This window comes from Zophobas morio, unplaced genomic scaffold, assembly GCF_036711695.1.
Source record: "Zophobas morio isolate AGI-343-1 ecotype UQ-CSIRO unplaced genomic scaffold, CSIRO_AGI_Zmor_V1 ptg000014l, whole genome shotgun sequence".
Classification (NCBI taxonomy): domain Eukaryota; kingdom Metazoa; phylum Arthropoda; class Insecta; order Coleoptera; family Tenebrionidae; genus Zophobas; species Zophobas morio.
Window position 1 is genome coordinate 15,438,912 of NW_026972119.1, and position 27,323 is coordinate 15,466,234.

The 27,323-nt window shown below is 31.4% G+C and overlaps 1 protein-coding gene across 1 annotated transcript in view; it reads left to right on the plus strand.

Moving 5' to 3' along the window:
- Positions 1-945: 945 nt before the first annotated feature.
- The window catches only part of LOC135128993 (lachesin-like), a 75,992-nt gene continuing 49,614 nt past the window's right edge, over positions 946-27,323 (plus strand). The window contains exon 1 of the mRNA XM_064056076.1: positions 946-1,049. Coding sequence (XP_063912146.1) covers positions 953-1,049 — 97 coding nt within the window. The 5' untranslated portion in view covers positions 946-952. The remainder of the gene's footprint in view (positions 1,050-27,323) is intronic.

The window sequence follows — 27,323 nt, forward strand, 5'->3', positions numbered from 1 at the left end:
TATTTGTGAATAAATTAAATCTAGATTTTGCATCACACAAAATTACTAGTTAATAAGCAATCTCTAAAAAATAGTCACAGACCTCGGCTGTCTGACAATTTTTTTACCTTACTTTAAAATTATAGCAACCTGCTGAAATCTTAAATAGGGCAGTTGGAAAAGTATAAATAAAGCAAAATTGTCTAGATTGTGACGATTTAGTTTTATTCTAAAATAAAACAACGGAGGAAAATCATGCATCATTAATATATTTTTTTTTTGTTTATCCGGTTGCGATTTTCCACCAACTAGCACATTCTATGGTCGTTCGCGACGTTCAAAGTTACGAACTATTTGTTTTACTGTTTCAATTTGGTTAAACAATTTGCATTTAAAGTTTCCTGCTCCGAACGAAATTACGTAGTTATGCGGGAAACCGATTAGGTGGCGCTTCATCAACAGGTCGCTCAACTTCTCCAACCCCCAGAAAATTCACCCTTCCGTTCAAACTTGGCTCTTTTTCATCTTTGTTCATGCTACTCGGGATTAGTTTAGAAGTTATCCTCTGACATGACATGCTAGATTTTCCGGCATTGTCAGAGTCGGCATTCCGAAACTCCTCGTCTAACTCTCAATTACGTAGAGACAAATTCCGTCCATTAACTTAGCGCGACACAATTAAACGACCAGTTTAGCAACTCCAGAAGTCGTTGCCTTAACTCATTAGTTTACGAGCGGCGCAGGGCTTTTTTGAGTACTTTGTGCTTTTGCTGCAGCTAATTCAATTAGGGTTTATTAAGACGCGTTAAAAATTCGTCCTGCTGCCGCAGGATCACGCGAAGGCGCCTCCTGCTCGAGCCCAAATGAGTAAGTTATCCGGTAAGAAATCAAAACATAAAGTTTGGCGCAGGCGTGCGAGCTTTTAGTGCGAGCGCCGCGACGCCGGCGTCAGTCGACATGCTGCAGGAGGCCAATGCTGTACTCTATGGCTAAAGCACGTTTCGATGTGAAGCTCGGATCCACGGTTTTAGTGTTTTTGCTGCTGAACTCGGCCTCGCCGAAACTTTTGGGTATGCTTATAGAAGTAGCACGTAAAAGTAATTTTTTGCACGAGCTTTCAGTTCCTTGTTTAATAAAATTTTTTCGGTGGATGTCATGCCGCTAATTCCGCGTCGCGTGTGTTTGATGTAAAACGACTTTGAAATTATTTATTTCCCCGCTGAAAAAATTATTATTATCGGAGCTTTACAAATTATCGGGTTATTAGCATAATTCCGGAACCGGTTTTGTTGCAGGTCGAATTAGTTTTTCTTTTTTCTTATCGTCTGCAAACAAATTTCGATTCCCTAACGCTATCATCGGCATTAAACGCTGCGTTGGGTCCTCAGAATTACGGAGACATTGTTTACATAATTCAAGTGAAATACATGAGATATTTACGTTTCTCAAATAGCGGTATAAAGCAAATAAAAACGGTTTCATGTTTATTCAATGTCAAACTCATATAAATTGGAACTTTATGAGGATTTGTGTTATTGAATTTGAAATCATTTTTCGACGAAAAATCTCATTTAAATCGAGACTTCGTCGGACTTCTCTTTTCATTGTGACGGGAAAAATTATTATTTTTGCCGCTTTGAAGTTTAAATTAAAATCACTGAAAAAATTTTACGTTTCTGATTGTTCTTTCAGCACTCGGAAATATATAGCTCTGCCGAGTGTAACCAGAAATGGATTCTTTGATGAGCAAATTAAAGACATTCGGCGCTTTATTGAAGAAAATACAAAATGGCGAGCTTTGATGTGCACTAATCACTTTCGGAGTAAAGAGACTTAGGCACTTTCAAAGTTAGATGTATTTTAGGCCTTCAGATGACTATTAACATTTCCAGGCACAATAATGTGCCCATCTAAGTAAATATATGCTAAGTTGTTTTACCTGTTTTCGTAACAGAATACTTAACTAATTTTGAGCCTGCAATAAAAGCTAGCTCATTCATAAATTTTGCATTAAGAATTTACACTTTCCCCTTAGAGACGGTAAGCCTGTAATTAATATTTCGAATGAATAGCGTTTCGGTCGATCTTAGATTAATTATCATCAGTTCGATATTTTATGTTTTTGAGGCGCCCGATTTTTGAGATTCCGCACTGAAATTATAATGTTTAAAGAACTACAATATTAATTCTTTCGTACTTAATTTACACTACAACTTTCAGCTTAGAGAAGCTCTAATTTACTGGAAAATCTTTACGAGTTTTTTTTTTTTTTGATTTATGGACTACGTGCATAACTTTCCAATTATTTAAAAACACATAAATTTTAGGGTATAATGAAGGGTGTATTGTGAATTTGGTCCGGATAAAATCCACCCACGTTACTGAGGTGAAGCTTAAATATTTATTGGAGTTTGTGTATTAAGTGTAGGGGTGACGGTTTAGAGTCATGAAAAGTGACACTGTTCTAACCGGTGCCACATTTATGCAACTTTCTTCGTCATTTAGACAGTAGTTTATTTCGTATTTAAGGTTTAACATTGTTGTGTTTTTGAAATTTTTTGTAGTTTCGGATCTCTTTTTGTAGTCGTTATGTTGCTGCCCCAGACTGAAGCGTGTATAATGGATGACATATTTTTTTGTTTGTTTTTTTTTGTGTTTCCGGATTTTCAGTTTGTTATTTTCATGTTACACGTGAAATTGTGTTTCGTTATTTCAGTGTTGTCAGAACTGTTTCTGTCCGTATTTGTCTTGGTATGGAGTTTTTTTTTTCTTTAAATTCTGGTAAATCTTCGTGTTCACTAGTTTGAAAATATTAAAATATAGGTTTTCGTCAGTCATCTCAGTGCCGGGAATTTTATTACATACAATAATCGGTGCATACTTTTATCGTATGTTTTCAAATAAAAGAAAATAAAGCTAAATTTTAACGTTTATGTACAACTAGTGTTGAAAAATCACTTCTTTGTTTAATTATGGTTTGGTGCAGCTACTAAAGCTATTTTGAGAAAAGCACGTTTTTTTCTGCTATATTAATTTATGTAAAAATTTCAAATCTTATGCGTCAATTAGAATAGTCTAAATTTGTTTGAAAGTGGATCGTATTTAGCCGAAATTGTCTCAGGACTACGAATACGTTTGTGTTTTTGACGTATATTTACAAATTACTGAGAAAGACTCGATTGTTTAGAAGAAATTAAAGTTAGTAGAATCTGCTTGAACGAGAGCAATTTTTGTTGGAATAGGTGCTATATTATGTCAAACACTTACAAGTTCCTTAATTATCCTTGGAATAAATGTTTTCGAAATTTATTTTCCCGGCGCATCCACCAATTCTATGAACAATTTAAAATGGTTTAAATTTATCTGAAAATGGATTGCTGCTAAACGAAATGTTCTCAAGATCATGAATCTGTTCCTATTTCTATTGTATGTTTACAAATAACAGCGAGGGCAATTTTTGTTGCTTCAAATGTGTGTTCGAAATGTATGTTGGCTTTTATAATTTGATGCAGACATTGAAAGCACATAAAAATGCATGATTTCATCTAAGCTGTGTTATTTTATGCAGAAGTTTCTTAAATATCCCTGAAATAAATATTTTTAAAACTTGTCGAGATGTCGGTGCCTTCGCCAATTTTTATATAAACAATTAACATTGTTAACTTTGTATAAGAATGAAAATTCTTATTTGAAATTTTGTCAAAATCACAAATCTGTTCATAATTTTATTGTATATCTACACATAAGAAGGATAAATTTGTTACTTTGTAGAAAAAAAAAGTCAAATCTGCTCAAGCGAAAACAATTTTTATTGGTTCAAAATTTCAGAAAATTTTAATATTTAGGGTATTTTAAAGATTCCCAAAGAAAAGTATAATTTTTCCTAAATTATATTATTTCATGTAGAAGATTCCTTCTTTTCCTTGAAATAACCATTTTTAAAATTTATTGTTTATATTGCCTCCACCTACTTTATACAAAAATTTAAAATTTTTAAAATTTGGCTGAAAATGCATTGGTCTTGGTTGAGATTTTGTCAGGAAAACAAATCTATTCGTATTTTTAGTGTAAGCCGATAATTAATGAGGACAGGTTTAATTGTAAAAAAAATCAAATTTGTTAAATCTGTTCAAACGAAATTAATTTTTATTAGTTCAAACTTTCAAAAATGTTGCAATATGTTGTAATATTTTATGCATTTTAAAGATGCCAAAGAAAGCAATATTTTTCCTAAATTATACTATTTTATGTAGAAGATTCTCTCTTATTTAAAAAAAAACTAAAAATTTATTATTATCCCGGCGCCTCCAACAAATTTATATACAAAAACGAAAATAATATTTGGCTGAAAATGCATTGGTTTTGGTCGAAATTTTGTCAATACCTCAGATCTGTTCGTATTTTAATGGTATGTCTACAAGTGACGACGATAAACACGTTTCTTAAAAAAAAATGATTTAGTCAAATCTGTTCAAACGAAATTCGAGTTTATTGGTTCAAATGTAAAAAAAAAATGTTTATGGATTCGGAAGGTACCCCAAGAAAAGCGTTATTTCTTCTAAACCATATTATTTCATGTTGAGCATTTCTTCTTGTCCTTGAAATAAAAATTTTCAAAATTTAATGTTATCTCGGCGCCTCAAAATTTCATACAAAAAATTAAAATTATTAACATTCGTCTAAAAATGCATTGTCGTTAGTCTAAATTTTGTCAGGATCACGAATCTATTTGAATTTTTATTGTACGTTTACAAACTTATTTGAAAAAAATAAATAAATCACTTAAAACTATTTAAACAAAATTAAATTTTATTGGTTCAAATGTTCAAAAGGTTTTAATATTCGGTGCATTTTAAAGATCCAAAAAAGAAACACATTTTTTTTTTCTAAATTATATTATCCTATGTAAAAGATTCCTTCTTAGCCTTGAAAAAAGTATTTTCAAAATTTATTATAATTCCGCTATATCCGCAAATTTTATACAAAAAATTAAAATGATTAAGACTTGTCTGAAAATGCATTGTTCATAGTCAAAATTTTATGAGGATAATAAATCTGCTCTTATTTTTACTGTATGTCTACAAATAACGAGGATAAAGTCGCTAATTTTGGAACTGCTCACAAGAAATTAATGAAGAAATGATTCAATTGTTAAAAAAAATAATATTTTGGTGCATTTTAAAAGTACTAAGCTACAACATTGTTATATAAATTACATTACTTTATGTAGAAGATTGACTCTTGTCTTTGAAATAAAAATTTTCAAAATTAATTATTGTCATCCCGGCGCCTCCACCATTTTTGTGCAAGAACCGAAAATAAAAATTTGCCTGAAAATACATTGGTCTTAGTCGAGATTTTGTCAAGATCACAAATCTGTTCGTGGTTTATTTCATTTAATCGTATTAAGTTTAATTATTTAATTTAACTGACCAGGATAAACCAGTTTCTTTGTAAAAAAAATTTGGTCAGATCCGCCGAAACGAAATTAATTTTTATTGGTTCAAATCTTCAAAAACATTTATTATTCGGTGCATTTTAAAAACCCAAAAAAGAAAAGTATTGTTTTTTCTAAATTATATTATTCTATGTAGAAGAATCCTTCTTATCCTTGAAATAAGTATTCCCAAAATTTATTACAATTGGGCCATCTCCACAAATCTTATACAAAAAATCAAAATTATTAAAATTTGTTTGAAAATGCATTGTTCTTGGTAAAAATTTTATCAGGATAATGAATCTGTTCTTATTTTTACTGTATGTCTCCAAATAAGGAGGATAAGCTCGTTAATGTGTAAAAAAATAAATTTGTTGCAACTAGTCGCAGGAAATTAATTTTTAATGATTCAGAAAAATATAAAAAAGTAATAATATTTTGGTGCATTTTAAAAGTACTAAACGACAACCATTTTTTGATCGAAATTATATTACTTTATGCAGAAGATTCACTCTTGTCTTTGAAATAATTTTTTTCAAAATTTTTTTATCATCCCAGCGCCTCCACCATTTTTGTGCAACAGCAAAAATAAAATTTCCCTGAAAATACATTGTTCTTTGTCGAGATTTTGTCAAGATGACAAGTTTGTTTCTATTTTATTTAATTCAATCGTATTTATTTGAATTAACGTAAACTCGTTTCTTTGTAAAAAAAGGGTTACATCTGCTGTAACGAAATTATTTTTTATTGGTTCAAATGTTTAAAAATGTTTATTTGGTGTATTTTAAGGAAACCCAAAAAAGTATTATTTCTTCTAAACTATACTATTTCATGTCGAAGATTCCTTCTTATCCTTGAAATAAATCTTCAAGATTTATTATTGTTCTGGTGAATCACCTAATTTTATAAAAAAAAAAAATAAATTGCTGAAACTTGTCTGAAAATATTGTTCTTAGTCTAAATTTTGTCAGAATCACAAATCTGTCTGTATTTTTATTATATGTCTACAAATAACGAGGATAAACTCGTTTATTTGAAAAAAAAATTATACCTGTTCAAACGAAATTTATTTTTATTGATTTAAATGATGAAAAAATTTTAATATTTGGTGCATTTTCAAGGTATCACACGAAAAGTATTATTTTTTTATAATTGTGTCATTTTATGTGTAAGATTCTTTCTTATCCTTGAAAGAAAAATTGTTAAAATTTATTATTATCCCGGCGCCTCCACCAATTTTATACAAAAAAAAGGGTGAAAATGTATTGGTTTTGGAGGAAATTTTGTCATGATAACGACCCTCTTCGTATTTTAAATGTATATCTTCTACACTTATGATGAGGTTGAACTCATTTTTTTGTAAAAAAAACAAAATTAGGCAAATCTGTTCAAACCAAAGTAATTTTTATTCGTTTAATTTGTCAAAAAAATTTACTATTTGGTACATACGTACTTAAAGAAAAGCTTAATCATTTCAAACCGCCTTATTGTGTCTAAAAGTTTCGTAATTATTTTGGAAATAAATATTATCAAAATTTATTATCCCGATGCTTCCACTAATTTTAAGGAAAAATTTGAAATTTGCTGAAAATTCATTGTTCAGGATAATAAATCTGTTCTTATTTTTACTGTCTGTCCCCAAATAACGAGGATAATCTCGTTAATTTGTAAAAAAAATAAATTATTTGCAACTAGCCACAGGAAATTAATATTTATTGATTCAAATGAAAAAAAAATTACTCCTAAAATTTTTGTGCATCTTAAAAGTAGTAAACGACAACCACCATTTTTTTATCTAAATTACATTGCTTTATGTAGAAGATTCACTCTTGTCTTTGAAATAAAAATTTTCAAAATTTATTACCTTTATACCGGCGCCTCCACCATTTTTGTGCAAAAAATAAAAATAAAAATTTTGCCTAAAAATACATCGGTTTTTGTCGAGGTTTTGTCAACATCACAAATTTGTTCGTATTTTATTTAATTTAAACGTATTTAATTTAATTATTTAATGTAATTGACGAGGATAAACTCGTTTATTTGTAAAAAGATGTTATATCTGTTGAAAGGAAATTAATTTTTATTGGTTCAAATGTCTAAAATAGTATTATTTTTTTCTAAACTATACTATTTCATGTAGAAGATTCCTTCTTATCCTTGGAATAAGTATTTTCAAAATTTATTATATTTTCGCCGTCTCCACAAATCTCATACAAAAAAGGTTAACTTTATTAAAATTTGTCCAAAAATGCATTGTTCTCAGTCAAAATTTTATCAGGATCATGAATCTGTTCTTATTTTTACTGTATGTCTATAGATAACCAGGATAAACTCGCCAATTTGTAAAAAAATAGTTGAAACTATTCAGAGGAAATTAATTTTTATTGATTCAACTGTTTAAAAAAAAATGTATTGGGTCCATACTAAAAGTACTTTCGTTATCTAAATTACATTACTTCATGTAGAGGATTCACTCTTGACTTTGAAATAAACATTTTCTAAATTAATTATTTTTATCCCGGCACCTCCACCATTTTTATGCATAAAACAAATAAAATTTGCCTGAAAATATTTTGCTCTTTGTCGAAATTTTTTTAGGATCATCATTTAATTTAAATATTTAGTATAGTTGACAAAGATAAACTCGTTTATTTGTAAAAAAAAAATCGTTATATCTGCTGTTGAGACAAAATTAATTTTTATTGATTCAAATGTTCAAAAATGTTGATTAGGTGCATGTTAAGGATAGCCAAGAAAATATTATATCTTGTAAACTATACTATTTCATGTAGAAGATTCCTTCTTATCCTGGAAATAAATTTTCAATATTATTGTTCCGGCGAATCAACTAATTTTATAAAAAGAATTAAATTGTCAAAATTTGTCTAAAAATATTGTTCTTAGTCTAAATTATGCCAGGATCACAAATCTGTTTCTATTTTCATTATGTGCCTATAATAACGGTGATAAACCCGTTTATTTGAAGAAAAAATTATATCCGTTAAATCTGTTCAAACGAAATTTATTTTCATTGATTTAAGTGTTCAAAAAAAATTTAATATTTGGTGTATTTTCAAGGGACCAAACGAAATGCATTATTTTTTCTAAATGTATTATTTTATGTATAAGATTCCTTCTTATCCACGGGAGAAAAATTGTTAAAATTTATTATTATCCCGGCGCCTCCACCAATTTTATACAAGAAATGTGAAAATGTAATGTATTGGTCTGGGCGGAAATTTTGTCTGTTCGTATTTTAAATGTGTATCTTCTACCAAAGATGAGGATAAACTCCTTTATGCGTAAAAAATAAACTAAAATTAGGTAAATCTGATCAATCCAAAGTAATTTTTATTGGCTCAATTTGTCAAATAAATTTACTATTTGGTATATACGTACTTAAAGAAAAGCTTGATTATTTAAAATCGCCTAATTGCATGTAAAAGTTTTGTAATTATTTTGGAAAAAATATTTTCGAACTTTATTATCCTGGCTCCACTAATTTTAGGGAAAAAACTTAAATTTGCTGAAAATTCATTGTTGGGGATAACGAATATGTTCTTATTTTTAATATATGTTTCACACAACGAGGATAAACTGGTTAATTTGTAAAAAAAAATAAATTTGTTGCAACTAGCCACAGGAAATTAATTTTTATTGCCTCAAATGTCAAAAATTACTTTTAATATTTTGGTGCATTTTAAAAGTAGTAAACGACAACCATTTTTTTTATCTAAATTACATTATTTTATGTAGAATATTAACCCTTGTGTTGAAATAAAAATTTTCAAAATTTATTATTATGATCCCGGCGCCTCCACCATTTTTGTGAAAAACAAAAAAATTCGCCTGAAAATACATTGGCATTTGTTGAGATTTTGTCAAGATCACAAATCTGTTCGTATTTTATTTATTTTAATCGTATTTAATTTAATTATTTCGTTTAATTGACGAGGATAAAGTCGTTTCTTTGTAAAAAAAATGTTATATCTGTTGAAATGAAATTAAATTTTATTGGTTCAAATGTTAAAAAATGTTTATTTGGTGCATTTTAAGGATACCCAAAGAAAGTATTCTTTCTTCTAAACTATACTACTTCATGTAGAAGATTCCTTCTTATCCTTGAAATAAACCTTCAAGATTCATCATTGTTCCGGCGAATTTAAATTTAAATGTTAAAAAAAAAATAATTTTTGATGCATTTTCAAGGTACCAAAATGGACAGCATTAGTTTTTTTAATTATTTTATTTCATGTGTAAGATTCCTTCCTATCCTTGAAAGAAAAATTGTTCAAATTTATTATTTTACCTATTTTATACAAAAGTGTGAAAATGCATTGATTTTGGTGGAAATTTTGTCAGGATAACAATCCTGATCGTATTTTAAAGGTATATCATTTGCTAATAAAGGGATAAACTTATTTATTTGTAAAAAAAACTAAAATTAGGCAAATTTGTTCGAATAAAAATAATTTTTATTGTTTCAAATAGTCAAACAAATTTATTATTTCGTGCATTTTGAGGGTACCAGAAGAAAACATTACTTTAAAACTATTTTTTTTTTCACCTGGAAGATTCCTCCCTATTCTTAAAAGAAAATTTGTTAAAATTTATGTTTATCCCGGCGCCTTCACCAATTTCATATAAAAACCGCTATAAGTGGAATTTTAGGTGGAAATTTTATTAAATTAATTTTGATTGGTTCAAATGTTCAAAAAAAAATTCTTTGTGCTTTCAAATGATAAGTATTTTTCACTGATTCAATTAGTTAAACAAATTTATTATTTGGTACATTTTAAGGGTACCGAAAGAAAAGATTATTCCTTTGAATTTTTTTTTTATGTGAAAGATCCCTTCTTATCCTTAAAACAAATATTTTCAAAATTTATTGTATTCCCGGTATCCAAAAGATTAAAATAGTTTAAATTCTCAAAATGTGTTATTTTTGTGCCCGAAAATGTTCGCAAGATTTGAATCTGTGTTTATTTTAATTATTTGCTGCAGATATTACGGGTACTTAAAGAAAATCATGATTTCTTCTCGATTACATTTTTCCAAGTACAAATTTGTTAATTGTCCTTGCAATAAATGTTTTCAAAATTCTCTCTGCGGAAATAAAATTAGTTAAATCTGTCAAAACTTAAGTCATTTCTTAATTTTCCTGAGTACTCGTCTAAATTCTTGTAATTTGGTTTAGATTATGAGATAATTAAAAGAAGCATGCTTTTTTATAACATATGTATATTATTTAAAAATATAAATGCTCTTAAACCTGTATTCTTAAATATTTCATGCGTAAATTTATTTTCCCTACACTGTTAAAATCGTAAAAAATATTTTCTGAAATCCTCTCCAAATTTTATCAACGAAAAAATTAATGCTTGACGTTAATTCCAAGCAGTTATAAAATACAAATTATTTAGTACAACAAAGAAAGCGGTCATTTCCATATATAATTAATGATTTTATTATACAAATATTCTCCGGATGTATTGGATTTTGTCATCATAAAAATCAACGTTCAGATTTTGAAAAACCATACTTCTGGACATAAAGCTTGGCTTCTACATATTTTTTAAACTATACCGGGATTAAATAAAAAATCAGTGCTGTTTTTATAGTTATGTCGCACATAACTCAATTGGTTGTTTTTTTTTTAGTAAATTATTAGATATAGAATTTTGTGTCTGATGTTCATAAAAACTGAAAATTAAAATGTCAGAAATTCTACTATTGCGACATAATTTTGGTCATGAAAGTGTTACACGAATCATCTTGTATAATTGAGACTAACTACAAAAGGTTGCTTTAAATGAACCCTATTAAGCTATGCCAGAGCATTTATTCCATTATGCACAGGAAACGTGTAATTTTCCATACATGGACCCTTGAGATAGGTGTATACAATCCGTACATAAAGTGTTTTATGTCTCATGCGTTTAAAAAAAGTAATTTTGCAACTCGCCGTTTATTTTAATAAACTGTGATTGTCCCTTGGGGGTGCCTTGGCAGTAATTTGCTGTAATCCTTTGGAAATTTCTGTTTTCTTCTCAAATATTTTAGATGTTTCAGTAAGCCGATCTCCATCTGACCCTCCCCTGCTCTTGCCAACCCTTTCTTTCCGTTAAATATTTTAGTTTCGTTTGATTACTTTACCGTCGGCGTGTTTATTAAATCGAAATGAAGCGCGGCATGGCTCTCAGTGCAAATCATTCGACAAAGGCAACAAATTCGAGAGCACGACTGATAAAAGCAAACAAATTTAGATGGAGGATGGTGAAGTTGGTGGAGCACGCGTCGATTTCTCTGAGTATTTAATTAAGACATACTTTATAATTAAATCTTTCTTCCGGACGCTGCGATGAGGGTAGTCTTAGCAATTAGAACGTCGCATCGCCTCAGCTCGCGAAAACTCGTCCGGAAATCTGCGGTCAACCTCGAACTGGGAAAAAATTAATTACACACCGTATCCAGATTAAAATCAATTAAAAGGGTTAATTATCATTTAACGCAGCTGGAGTGGACGCGTCTGCTTAAAGGATCCCACGCCTTAGAGCGTTTTACATGGTTTCAATTATTTACGGTACTTAAACAGGACAGAGGCACGAAAGCTTAAAACTTTCACGTTACTGACGCTTTTTAAATATGGGTTCCGACATTAAATATTTATTCCTGAGGCAGACATGAACGCAACTTTAAACGGGAACAAAGCATGGTTTATCTTGATGTGGAAAGTTTGCTGCTCACGTCAAAAATGGGCCGCCTTATTATTCGACTCGCTAATTTGGCCATTTCTGACTTCACTGCCAGTTATTAAATGGATTAGATGCAAATGAAGGCTGACGAACGCAAACATGTTTAGAGAACGCACTCGGCTTAAGCATCCATGCGAAAGAATCAAATGGTGGAGGCGCCGGGTTTAATATGAGGCACCAGTTTCGAATTCGCGAATATTCTAATTAGAAGGAAGGCTTATTGTTCCATTAATTCTACTAAGTAACGAAGTTTCTCTTCGACTTAGGTACGGTATATTGCGTTAATATCACGGAATAATCACCAGGCTGGGTCACTCCGGGGGTATCCAATATTATACATATTTTTCGCTTATAAATTCGACTACGGATATCATACTGTTTACTTTCTGAGATGAAAAATATTTGGAATATTTTTAAAACACACCATTTATCACCCCTTTGTATGATTCCTTGCCACAAACTCCTGTAAAAATTAGTTATGCGCTTGACCATTTGGAATTTAAAAAAAAAATCGCCCTGCAAAACTACCGAACCTGTTACTTCGGAAATGTGAAAATATTATCACAAAATATTGTTAGGTAATTAAGTTTTATTGTTATTTTAGAAATTACTAGATGAGTTCATAATAGTTCACGGATAAAAATCTATTCATTCATTCCCTCCTTGAAATTGATGACGTCATTTCAAAAACTACATTCACAAAATTTTTGGCGATTATTTAGTTCATTGGTTTTCTGCATGTTTTCTGCACTCACTCGTATCTGAAAATTGTAATAATGGTTTAATCCAGTTTAACGGGTTTTCTATAGTAGTTATACAGGGTGGCCGAAAATTACGTATTCCGATGAAGTCTTATTTTGATGGAACATATTTCAGGCCACAACGTAAATTTGAAATATACAGGCCGTATCATTTGAAAATTACAGACTATGTACAGGATGACATAGATGTTGAAAATACTTAACTAAAGAAAATTATCAATATTTGAAATTAATATTTTAGAATCTCTTTATAAACAATATACAGGGTGTTTACTAAACATACGTCAAAAATTCAGGGTGTTATTTCTTGGGTTATTTTAACATTTTTTCTTCTTAAATGATTTTCGGAAAGACGTCTTGTTTCAAAGATACGGGGACTCATTGGCTACCGAACTTTTTCAAAAATACTGGGGTTGTTTTTTAATGAATTACACCTTCAATTATACGATTTTTCAAATCTTTTTTCACTGGAATTGACTACAGTCGTGTGTTCAAATGGACCTACAAATAACAATCCAAGGGATTTAAGTCTGGAAATCGAGCAGGCCATAACTGAGGTCCACTTCGACCAATCCAGTGATCTTTGTATGTTGAGTCAATCGGTCTTGGTGTCTCCCGTTACCCTCTATCTGTCTGTCTGTCTGTCTGTCTGTATCCATTTTGATTGGACCCGCAATCTCCGAAACTGCTGGACCGATTGTTGTCAAATTTTGTATGCATATTAGAAATATCATTTAAATGGTTAAATGGTAATCAAAATTTTGTTAATCGTCACCACCAACAATTTGATGACGTCACTTCAAGAATTCTATGTTTATCTGAATTAACTGTTGTATAGCAATATACGTGTGGTGTACGAATCCGATTTGAATTTTTTCGTTAACCTTCCAAATTTTCGCAAAAATATAATACACTTATAACAGCAGTTTACCATTACCATCACACATCCCGATCATGGAGTATCGGATAACTGTTTGGCACGCGCACCCGAAGTCGCGCGTTCGATTCCCAGTTAGGCTATTTGTTTTTTTTCTCTTTTTATCACACATTGTGTATTATCCATGCTTATGACGTCATAATAAATTTTTTATTGATCAAATTAAAAACGAGTTACTTCAATTCCTCGAAAACGTGAGAATAAGCCCGCCTTTAGTTAAAAAAAATAATAATATTAATAATAATAATATTCAAAACATTCTGTTTGACTATGGCTGAGGGGGGATTTTTTGGAATTAGTTAAGGTCTTAAATGTATGTGTTAATGTCGTTTTAACTAGTATTTCCTTGTTGGGCATTTATTCTCTGTTGGAAAATAAATTAACATTATTATGATTATCTTTTAAAAAGTGAAAAATCGTAGAAACAATCAACTTCAAATGAAAAATTCCTATCAAACATGAAGGAAATGTAGTATTAAAATACAGGGTGTTCTGTTTAGAAAAATCTATTTTTGAAAACTCTAATATTTTAGAATTTCTACTTCCCGCGGGTAAGCAAAGGAAATATTGTAATCGAGTCCGCCGGCCGACTCTCTACTTTTACGTTTCCTCACTCTTTCATGACCCCTAGAAGACGAAGAAATAGGTCTCCCATTTCTGTCTGTCTGTCCGTCTGTTCGTCTGTCCGTCCGTCTGTCCATCTGTCTGCCGTCCCGGATTTTTTTTAGATAGATAATCTCCGAAAGTACTAAACCGATTGTCGTGAAATTTTGTAGTTATATGTATGTAGATGGTAAAACGCTAACCAAAATTTGTCTAATCATCTCCACCACTAATGTGATGACGTCACTTCAAAATTGTACATAGTAAATGGGTTTTAAATTGTATAAAATAATATAGTCCTAAACATGTAGTTTACGACTCCGAATTGAGTTTTTACCCGAAACGTCCAGATTTTTGGAAAAAAATCAAAATTATAAAACAACATTTTGCAATTTAATTTTGAATCTGCAAATCCGAACGTTTTGAAATGTTGCAGGTGTTTGAAGGCTATAAAGACCATTATAAATCTTTACTCAAAATATATTTGGTTATCCCCTCCAAAAATTGATGACGTCAGCTCAAAAGTTTGCCAAATAAATCCTATGTAAAATCTACAAAATATGATGAGTCTGCGCTTGTGATACATCACTCCATTCATATTTTTTGGATTTGCATATACAGAGTGACTCAAAAAATTAATGAATGCGTAAATTTATTTTACTGATTTACTCAGGAACTACAAAACCGAATGCTTTGAAATCTTGAAAGTGTTTTAAAGTTATCATAAGCATGGTAAGTTTTTGATCAAAATGTATTTGCTCATCCCCCCTAAAAAATTTATGACGTCACCACAAAATTTTGCTAAATAAATCCTATCTAAAATGTACAAAATATGATGAGTCTTTTCTTGTGATTTATCATTCCATTCATAGTTTTTGGATTTGCATATACAGGGTGACCCAAAAAATTAATGAATGGTTAAATGTATTTTATTGATTTAATCAGGAACTCCAGAACCGAATTTTTTGAAATCTTGCAAATGTTTTAAGGTTATAAAGAGCATAATAAATTTTTAGTCAAAATATATTTGGTTATCTTCTACAAAAAACCGATGACGTCAGCTCAAAAGTTTGCCGAATAAATCCTATCTAGAATGTACAAAATATGATGAGTCTGCACTTGTAATTTATCATTACATTCATATTTTTTGAATTTGCATATACCGGGTGACTCAAAAAAAATAATGAAATTTACTGCGAAAAAAAAAACATAATAGACATGCAGTCGTCACGTTTCCAACAGCGAGGGAAGTACTGTCTAAACTTTTTAGACCAATTTTTTATAAACACAATTGCTATTGCGATTTTTTCTGTGAGACCTTACATTGTTAAAAAATTTTAGGAAAATTGGAGTAACGTGGATCCGAATTGCCAAAACGAATTAGGTTATAAAGCCCAAAGCGAATGCATAAAAATATATAGGGTGTTATATTTAAAAAAGCTCTGTATGTACAGTAAAACTTTATAGATGCTACTCAACAAAGGATACAATTTTGGTCTGCGACTTTTCTTTTTTTAACAATTATTAAGATATGCAGGAACGCGAGCTGAATGGCTCACTTTGTATATTTGCATTTTTCTAAGCGTATAATTTTTTCATTTTTACAGATTATTTATTAAAAGGAGAGAAAAATTGTATTAAAAACAAATAATTTTTTAAGGAATTTTTTACCTGTTTGAATTCCTATGTAAGTTGGCGGCAATGTTTAAAAGTTTTGAGTGCGCCATTTTTAAAGATGGCGATCTGACAAATATTTTACCCAAATTGCTTGGATAAACGTAGGAGGAATTAATGAGTATTTTAACTTATATATAACGAACAATAATTTCCAAGTTATCTTATTAAAATGGGACACTCTATGTATATTATAGTATAATTTTTTCGTTTTGTAAGTAAACTTTCATTGACATCAATTTTCTTTTAAATTTACCCTAATCGTTTTTTAATTATTGGAATACAAACTTGGTATTAAGGAAAATGTAAAAGTTCGAAAATACAATGAAACACAGGTGTTCCATATTAAAAACCTCATAAAATTGACATGCTGAAAATTTAATTACCCCAGTTAAATAAGTTTAAGCCGAGTTCAGTTTGTGGCATATAAGTTTATATTAAGGCAAAATGGCGAAAGCCGGTTGCGAAAAATTCTAAACCTCCTTCTTTAAAAATGGCGACCTTATGAATTTTTTAAGTATAACATTTTTTCCATAAATATTTTCAAAATTGTTGGTGAAAAAATCACTGTATCTGACATCGCTGTATTTTCTATTTAATGATTCACATAATTCAATATTGATATACAAAAATATATAGGGTGTGCCATTTCTAACAAACTGCAATCCAAAATGAAAAATTTTAGAATTTTAACATTTCACAATGTTATTTATTTTAAATTTGATAAAATATTATATTAGCCTAAGATTTCAGAGCAATGAAAACACGATCAAAGAAAACCATAGATTTTTGAAAGTTAATTTTTGATAGTTGTATTTTCCAGCCAAATTTACAACATAACGATAACTTGTCAAGATGAAAATTCAAAGACAAATCTTCAAAAGTCCATGACTATTTTTGATTGTGTTTTTTATTGCTATCTCGATAACTTTTTAGCCAAAATAGTACTGGCAATGACAGTGTTAGAGATTAAATTGTGCTAAAATAGTACGTCAGGACATTATGTTTTGAAAATATAAATACAATGATTGTTAGAGAGCGACATGGCTCTTTTAATTCACAGGTGTGCACAACTTTGTTCGAACTTTGATCAAGGTGGCGTGTTTGCGTACACGACAAGACGTTGCTATAATTACATAGATATACGTATATTTAATTTAATTTATTTTAATGCTCTTCAAAACTGGCTAAAAATCTCTGGCACGATCATATGGTAAATCACCCTGTATCTCAGGGAGTATTTTTTGATAAAATATAATTCAAAAAATGTGAAGTTTATCTAAAAAAAAAAAGCAGAAGAAATTTCTGTGAATATTTAGAGAGGTCTATTATAGATTTGTAAATGAGACTACCAATTTGTTTTCTATAGAAATAAACAAATTACTATTACTGTTTTGCAAACTTGACACTAGCTTTTATTAAATTTCAAAATATTCGATCTGGTAGTTTCGGAGCTAATTCAAATGATTTTCAATAACGAGACTAGCCATACAAGTATGGAAGAGAAAAATGTTTTTAAAAAACGAAAATAGCAAATAACTATGTTGAACTAATTCAACTGCTATAGGTTTTGCATATACAGGATGAGTCACTAAGCGCGTTGTCCTCCATGTTTCAATAATTGTTAGAGATAAAAAAAAATCAGGGACTAAAGTTGTACGGTCCTTTCAGACTAAAATTATTTTCAAATATACAGAGTGTTTTGTATTCGAACTTAATTTTTGGAATAAAACACCCAATATATTTTTACATATTTTTATATTTGCATATATTCCGATGCGACGGTACCACGTTGTTTCAATTTTTTGGATTTTTTAATAGTGCAAGGGTTTACGTAAAAAATCGCTATAGCGGTATTTTTAGAATCTGTATTTCACTATTTTATGGAGAGGTAAACAGAGGTACTTTATACACAGTGTTCAGAAAAAAAGCGAAAATTTTCAATTTCGATATTTAATTTTTCAGATGCAACACCACCCACAATATGTCTGTGTACCTAAAAAAGTAAAAAATCTCAATAACTATCAACTTTCAATATTATTATTGAAAGTACTAGTGTATCTTAAATGACCTCGATATCACCCGGAAAATCTTCAATGTTATCATTGCTTAATTGCTCACACTGAAGTTTGAAACAAAGTGTGCTAAAGCATTGTAAATTGTTAAAGAAGTTGATAAAAAAATCTTTAGTGATTTTCTTTCACCTGTGTTGTCAGTAGTATTTTTTTTTGTATCAATTAGTTGGATGTGTTGTATTTATTAAATTAACATTTTTAATGTAAAACTTCAATCCAGAACGTGAGGAAGTCATTTAAAGCCTCACGTGCTAGTTAAAAAATAGGTCATTAATGTTTCCTACAATGACGTAATTTTTAGTTTTACAAGTTTTTCTTTTCTTTTGACATAATTTTATAACAACGGTATTAATAATAAATTTCCTGAAATCCATCATGGCGCTGACATTTAACCCAGAGTTCCTTTCTCTATTTATGTCGGTTAATATAACACAAAATTTGTTTTTGAACTGGTTTTTTGTTTTTTTGGCCACTAAATAACCTTTTCTAGAAATATATTGCCTGTGTTATAAACTTGAAACATTCATCCTAATAAACCTGTATTTTACATAAACGTGTTTTATCATGCCATCCATTAGGCAACAGACACTAAATATTACATAGCATCAACAATTCATTTAATTTTCGGTTTAAGTTTATTTTTCATGTATATATTAAACTACAATTTTATTGGCACCGTTCAGGTTTTCGCAAACTCGCTTCTGATTTATTCTCCCGCCGCTAGCAAATTTACTTTGTATTACATAAAAGCTGCCAACAATCCCCATAAAAATGACACTTATTATTTATTTATAATATTTTTGTTACACGAAAGTCCTTATCAGCGCACGAATCCGAGATCATTGACTCTTACGCAGCCGAAAGGCTGTCCATAACTCAAACTAAATAATAAACGAAAAGTGATTACATCTGGAATTATTGGGTGGGCGTTGCTCCGAAAACAATTTCAATAACGCCTTGACAAGAATATATCTAGGAAACGGAACAAACGAAAAAAGTAAAATAAAGCGCAAACCAGGTTTCTGCCTCGATATGCCATAAGTATGGACCATATGCGCAACGAAGTTGTTTTTTCTTATTAAAAGTATCATATGCAGGATTTATTGAATTCAGATAACGGAGCTTTCTTATTTATTCAGGAAGCTCCACAAACATGCTTCAAATCTAGTAGTTATTTTTTGCAGATAATGGAGTTTTGTTCGTCTCTTGAAAAAGGAAAAGCATGTCGGGTTTTTTATGCACGGATTTAAGAACACGAATCAAAGTAGTATTTCATTTTGAATGTATTTGAGAACATGCTGTGTTGCAGATTTTACGACATGGCGACACAATTTAAACATATGATTATGATTAATAGGGTAATAAACTCGTGCTAGTGTACTTAATGGTACTGTAAATACGCACATTCACGCTGAAATTAATTATTACGGGGTCCATCAGCAACAATGAACACAAATAAAAACGAAAAATTACACAACACATGAAATTTCGCAAAAATGTGTCCAGTAGTTTCGGAGATTATCTGTTTAATAAAATCAGCCACATAGACGGGAGACAGGTGCAAAAGCAGACCTAATTTTTCATAATCTAAGGGTCAAATTTGTTGGCAAATTCAAACTGACAATTTGCAAAATTAACCACCCTGTATATACCACTTTGTTAATGTTAAATTCTAATGATTTAGTCACGTCAGATTTAAAATTTGGCTGAGCATTCCCAAAACAGTTTGAAGACGACACCCCAAAATTGTACATGTGGTTTATGAATCCCGAGACATCCAGTTTTTGGAAAAAAAAATCAAAATTGTATAACAACATTTTGCATTTTAATTTTGAATCTGAAAAACTGAATGCTTTGAAGTCTTGTGGACGTTTTAACGTTTTCGTAAGCACGGTAAATTTGTAATTATAATATATTGAGTATCCCTCCTAAAAACGTGATGACGTCATCTCAAAATTTTGCTGTATAAATCCTATCTAAAATGTGCAATCAAATATGAGTTTATACTTGAAATTTATCATTACATTCAATTTATTTAGAATTACTTATACATGGTGTCTTAAAAAAAAATAATTATTGGGTCAGTAATTTTGTAAAGGAAAAACTCATTGGGACAAACGCGTAGCACGCATTTATTTTAATATTACTTACATATTTTTATTTTAACTTAAAAATAAGTAAATAATAATTAAATTTTATAATTTTTCGAAAAAGCTTGTTTTATCGTACTTCTGTGGCGAGGAAAGTTCTGTCGAAACAATCTTACATCAATTTTTTTAAGTACAAAAATGTTATAATTGAAATTAAATGGCTTCTTTTCATTTCCAACTAACTTTTTACCATTAAATTGAATTAATTTATTTACTAATAACTAATTTTTGTTAAATTTTATGACAAAGTACTATACGTGATAGAACATTTTAGTTGTCATATCTGCTGTCTACTATCATTATTTGACTGTGTATAGCTTACACTCAGTCTAGTATTACCATCAGAAATATAGTCAAAGTCAAAAACTAAAACAATTTTTAACTATACAAAATGTTCTTGTTTCAAGGCATAACGCACAAATTAATTTTTTCAAATAAAACATTCTATATAACTTATATATTTAATTGTCCTCTTATTAGGATTTACAATCACAGTTTATTTTTGAAATTACAGTGCGACGTTGCCACATTGTTCCAATTTTCTTGAAATTTTTTAGCAATGCATGGGTTTACAAAACGTTTTCTTTATTTTTTGTCTAGTGTTTTCTATATTTAAAGATGATAGTTACTGCGATTTTTTACTTTTTTAAGGGACGCATCGATATATTAGAAGAATGGGAACAAAAAATAGAGTAAAATAAATAAATAAAATACAGGGTTTTCCACTTGAAACAACTGAAATTTCGATATTTGAAAATTGTAAATAATTTTTAATAAACACTCTGTATTCTAAAATTAGATTTGGTTAATGCCACAACAAAACGAGTACCTTTATTTATTTTTCCGCAAAATATTGTAAGACAGACTTTGAGAATAACCCTATTGCGGTTTTTTTTGTGAAGCCTTCCAGTGCCAAACAATTTCAAGAAAATTGGAAAAACCTGGCAAAAAAGTTAATAAGACATTTCTAAATTGCAAACAAACAACAAAAAAAATCCATCAGTGCATAACCAACTGAAAATTCCTGCCTTGTGCATAAAAGTAAGCTCGTAATATTTCCAAAGTCTGATAATTTTTTGTAAAAGTTAGTCATTGATAAGATAAAACTGATTTTGGCCCTCTAAGAAAAGAGAGGGTGGGTGAGCGTGGCTAGTAGCTGTCAAGATAAGACTGATTTTTGCAGATGACATACCTCCCAAAAAAGAGAGGGTGGGTGGGCGGGGCTAGTAGCTGCCAAGATAAGAGTGACTTTTGCAGATGACATACCTCTCAGGAAAAGAGAGGGTGGGTGGGCGGGGCTAGTAGCTCCCAAGGTAAAACTGATTTTTGCAGATGATGTACCTCCCAAGAAAAGAGAGGGTGGGTGGGCGGGGCTAGTAGATGTCAAGATAAGACTGATTTTTGCAGATGACATACCTCCCAACAAAAGAGAGGGTGGGTGGGCGGGGCTAGTAGCTCTCAAGATAAGACTGATTTTTGCAGATGACATACCTCCTAAGAAAAGAGAGGGTGGGTGGGCGGGGCTAGTATCTGCCAAGATAAGACTGATTTTTGCAGATGACATACCTCCCAGGAAAAGAGAGGGTGGGTGGGCGGGGCTAGTAGCTCCCAAGGTAAAACTGATTTTTGCAGATGATATACCTCCCAAGAAAAGAGAGGGTGGGTGGGCGGGGCTAGTAGATGTCAAGATAAGACTGATTTTTGCAGATGACATACCTCCCAACAAAAGAGAGGGTGGGTGGGCGGGGCTAGTAGCTGTCAAGATAAGACTGATTTTTGCAGATGACATACCTCCCAAGAAAAGAGAGGGTGGGTGGGCGGGGCTAGTAGCTGCCAAGATAAGACTGATTTTTGCAGATGACATACCTTCCAAGAAAAGAGAGGGTGGGTGGGCGGGGCTAGTAGTTGCCAAGAAAAGAGAGGGTGGGTGGGCGGGGCTAGTACCTTCTGGCAACGGCTGATTTTGCTAAGATTAGACTGATACTCTCTAAGAAAATGAAGTGTAGAGGGTATATCATTTGGCAAAATCAGTCTTATCTTGGCAAGTATTGGCCCCGCCCTCCCACCCTTTATTTTCTTCAATAGTATGCCATTTGGCAATATTAGTTTTATCTTAGCAGATACTAGCCCCGACCACCCGCTCTTTATTTTTTTAGAGATTGGGTCATTTGCCAAAATTAGTCTTATTTTGGCAAGTACCTAATAGCCCCACCCGCCGGCCCTTTATTTTCTTAAAGGGTATGTTGTTTCGCAATAGCAGCCTTGTCTTGGCAAGCACTAGCTTCTTGGGGGGTATGTCGTTTGCCAAACTCAGTCTTATCTTAGCAAGTACTAGCCCCGCCCACCCGCCCTCTGTTTTTTTACAGGGTTCGTCATTTTCCAAAATCAGTCTTATCTTAGCAAGTACTAAGCCCGCCCACCCACCCACGCCCTTCTTATGCTAAGGACTAATTTTGCTTCTGTTCAACATGGGATCCACTTTCTAGCAGACCAGATAAAATAAATCACTGAAATGGAGGCGGGGTTAATTATATGTTGTTCTGTAGAATGAGAGTGGGACTGTTAAAAAAGGAGAAAAAAGGCTAGCCGCATATTTTTGTTATACTTACTATTTAGTTTAAGATTTATATCCAATTTTAGAAGAAAAAATGAGAGAACAAGTGGGTGGATGAGGCTAAGTTTGACTTTTTCCTGCAGTATTTTATAAGCAAGCATTAGCCCCGCCCACTCGGCCTTGATTTTCTTAGAAAGCTAGTACCTGCTAAGAAAAGACTGATTGTGGCAAATGAGATACCCCCTAAGAAAATAGAGGGCGGGTGGGTGCCAAATTACCTGCCCTCTAACAAAATGAAGGGTAGAGGGTATATTATTTGGCAAAATGTGTCTTATCTTAGTATTGGCCCCTCCCACCTACCCTTTATTTTTTTCAAGGGTATGCCAATAGGCAATATTAGTGTTATCTTAGCAAGTAGCTGGCCCCACCCACACGCTCTTTATTTTCTTAGAAGTGTATTACCTGCTAAGATAAGACTGATTTTAGCAAATGATGTAATTAAATTATTATAAGAAAAGCACTAGACGCTCCAAAGCACTTTCAAATTCTTTCCATGTAGGAATACCTAGAATCTCAAGATTGTTTAAAATTTTCCAAAAAAGAAATACGAACCCCCAGAATTAATTCAAAAATAAGTCAGGTCAGAATTTTCCAAAATTAGAACACCAATGTCACCCAAAATTGTTTTAAATAATTTGCAAAAAAAATCTCCATGGGCTTCCAAAATAATGCACCATGGCTACCCAAGAGTCTCCCGAATTAAAAAAAAAAACAGAAACACGGTGGCACTCAAGACTTTTTCAAATTTGTAAAAAATAAAATACTAAAAGCTCAAAAGATTCACCCAATATATGTAGTTTAAATAATTTTGCTGTCTAGTCCTTAAAAAACCGTACAACTTAAGTCTTTGGCTTTTTTTAGTGATTCATATATACCTCTACATATACAGGGTGTATCACTAAAAAAATTAGTTTGTTTGTTTAGCGACATTAAATTCATATAACTATTAGAAACAGTAAATAAAGATAAATACTAGAGTTCTGCGGTTTTTTTAAGACTATAACTCTAAAATTATTTTTAACTGTACAGAGTGTCCTGCTTTTGAGGCGCAATATGACACAGTTTTTTTTTAACGAAACACCCTATATACTTTTAGATATTTTGATTCAACTCTTCTTAAGCTTTACAACCACAGTTTGTTTTTGAAATTACCGATGTTGCCACATTGTTACAATTTTTTTGAAATTTTTTAGCAATGGAAGGGTTTACCAAAAAATGATGGGTGTTAGAATATATTGCTGAGAAATAAAAAATAAATAAAGGTAGGCGCTTTATTGTGGTATAAATGAAATGACATATACTGAGTGTTTATAAAAATGTTTGATATTTTATTTTTTTAATAGAATGCCCTATATTTATTTTATAACTGCATCGGACTCTGTTTTTTGTCACTCCAATGTTTTACTCTTTTAAGAAACATATCTACCTATTAGAAGAATGACAATAAAAGGTCTGGTAATAAAAAATGTGTAAAAAAACTGAAAGGTCAATATTGGAAAATTGTAAAATTTAGATCTTTTTTAAAACATTCTGTATCTAAAGATTCAATTTAATTTACACCATGAGAAAGCGCGTACCTTTTTTTATTCTGCCACAAAAATATTGTAATATAAATTTTAAAAATAATCCTGTTGCGAATTTTTTTGTGAACTCTTCCATTGCTAAAAAAATTCAACAGAATTGGAATAACGTGACAACGTCGGAAAGTATTACTGAACACTCTGTATAGTGAAAAATAATTTTAGATTATAGTCCTCAAAGAACCATACAACTTTGGTTTTTGACTTTTTTCGATCTCCATCTATCGAGGACCGTGCGCTTAGTGACTCACGCTGTATAATGTTTATATATTTATCATCGCGCCGGTTTCCCTACGGGGTAGGCCGTGATAACAGCGTGCCATTGACCCCTATCGTTGCACACTTCTCTCTCTTCCTCCACTATCATAGTCCTTTTTAGTCCTTCTGTTTTACTTCATAAAATACTGTCTATTTCCGTTTTAAAAATCACAAGTAGGTACTTCCGGAGGTAGAACATGCTACAATTACGACAAGACAACTGTGGTGACAGACCTAAATTAAGCTAGTGTATGATAACGTTGTTACGTGACAAGAATTTATCAATAATTCAATGTTCTAATTTAAAACTGACACATTTTTTTCGTGTACGAATATGTTAAACGAACGCTATGCATATTTTAAATTCCAGTACAATTCTAATACAATTTTAATGACAACGTGTAAATCAATATTAAAAAAAAGTTGTAGTTTAGCATCACAACAAGCCGCTTGTAATGTCAAGGTTTCCAATTTAAAACTTTAAAAATAAATTTGTACAACATTTGAAAGTTTCTAATAACGTTTAATGAGATACAATGTCCCCGTTTTGCTACCTGGAAAATATCTTGCGTCTCAAAAGACCCAGCGATGTCGGTATTAAATTTAATAATTACGTCGCATGTAAAAGAACTTCGAATAAAACCCCAGCGATTTTTTGTGGTTGCTCGTCGACTTAATTTCGTATTTCTCAAAAATTTTACAAACCAGATCTGAATTACAAATACACAATCTCCGTCTAATGATTACAAAAGAATCTTTTTTAATTCCCGCCTAATGTGTAATCGGATGAGGGCGGATATGAAAAGAGGATGCAAGAGGCAGGCAGAGAGATTTTTTTTAAAACAGAGTTATTACCGGGCCCAACAATGGAATTGAAATAGTAATACTAAGGTGAGATCCCGAAGGATCTCTCCACTCATAGCAGAGATCCCAACAACAAAGCTGTAAGTCAAAGGAACCCCATTGTGTTCCATTTAAATTAAAGGCAAAATCCAAACCACGGCAGCGCAGTTTTTAATCTCGGCTGCAATTTTGCCTCCCCGAGTGTCTCATTAGCAATGCAAAGAGGCTAATAACACAGAATATGTTGTAATTGGAGATACTTCAGTCTGTATTTAACCTGAGGCGGATCTCTACTAGATTTTATAAGCAAGGAAGTCGTTTGCGTTTCGTCCAATTTAAACTGATTTAATCCGTCGCGTCCTGTCTTTATATAACGGGATTAACCGGTGCAGTGGATGTTGCCTTCGCGGTCACGTGCTTCCTGTTAGCGATGCTGATGACGTTGGACTGAAATCCACAAGGGTTTTAAGAAAATATTGTTTTTTTTAACGGAGAAATGTTACGCTTACCTCAAAAACAATTTGACAATTGAGTTTTCGTCCCTTTTGCTTCAATTAACCCGATCAAGTTCAAAAAGTCGGCAATATCGGGTTCGAATGCCGCCGATTTGACATGGAACTACCCTATTGTCACCGTTTTAGGGATGGAAAGGGCTGATTTTCCGGTGCTGTCAGACTAATGTATAAATCGGGGCAGACCATCCGATCAGAACAGATTACATCTTTGACATGTTTACCATTAGTTTAACTAGTATTGCGATCAATACCAAGCTTTTGTAGCGGGAAAGTGTATCGAGAATATATACACGTACACTAATATCACTCAAAACATGTTTGTTTGAATTGAGCGGTAAGATTGGAGCTCGATAATGTTTCAATACAAATTTTATTTCTTAAAAGGTTAACATAATAGAGATTTGAAAACATGTCAGAGCGAGGTGACGGTTTATGGAAATTTTATAGCTTTTGTTGTCGAGGCTTGAACTATTTGATTGTTATTGTGGAGGAAGAACAACATTAGAAAGACGTGACGTCGGAAAGTACGACGTTTGTGGTAAAGTTTAGGTGGAAATAATAGTATTAATGAAAAGTGAAAACACACGTGACAAAACAATTTCAAAAATAAAAAAACTAGGAAGAGTAAAGGAATAAACAAAAATAAAAATTTCAATGTATATTGTGTCAAACTGAAAATATGATGAATTCGAGTTGGCGTTCTCTGTCCAGAGTTGGGTGGTACTACTGTTTTCAATTTGACGTCAATCAATGTCGACATATCGTTTAACAAATCGTTTATTTTTGATATTAACAGGTGACAGACCTTATATCAATCAGTGATATATCCGTTATGCAGTAGTACCACCCATGCAATTAGTCCTCCAGTCAATTCTAATTCGTTAGCATGTTATACACATGTTACATTTTTGAGATATAACTATGCTGTAATAGTTATATAGCAGGTTACATAAAAAACATCAACATTACATCTGTATTGCAATTTCCGCTTCAACTACTATAAACCGTTCCAAAACTGTAATATATTCTTAATGTAACTATTTGATATTTTTGCTATATTCTTGTTATATTAAAAACTAAAACCACTAAGGAAAAAGGGTGGGTGGGCGGGGTTAAAACTTGCTAAGATAGGAAGTCACTTT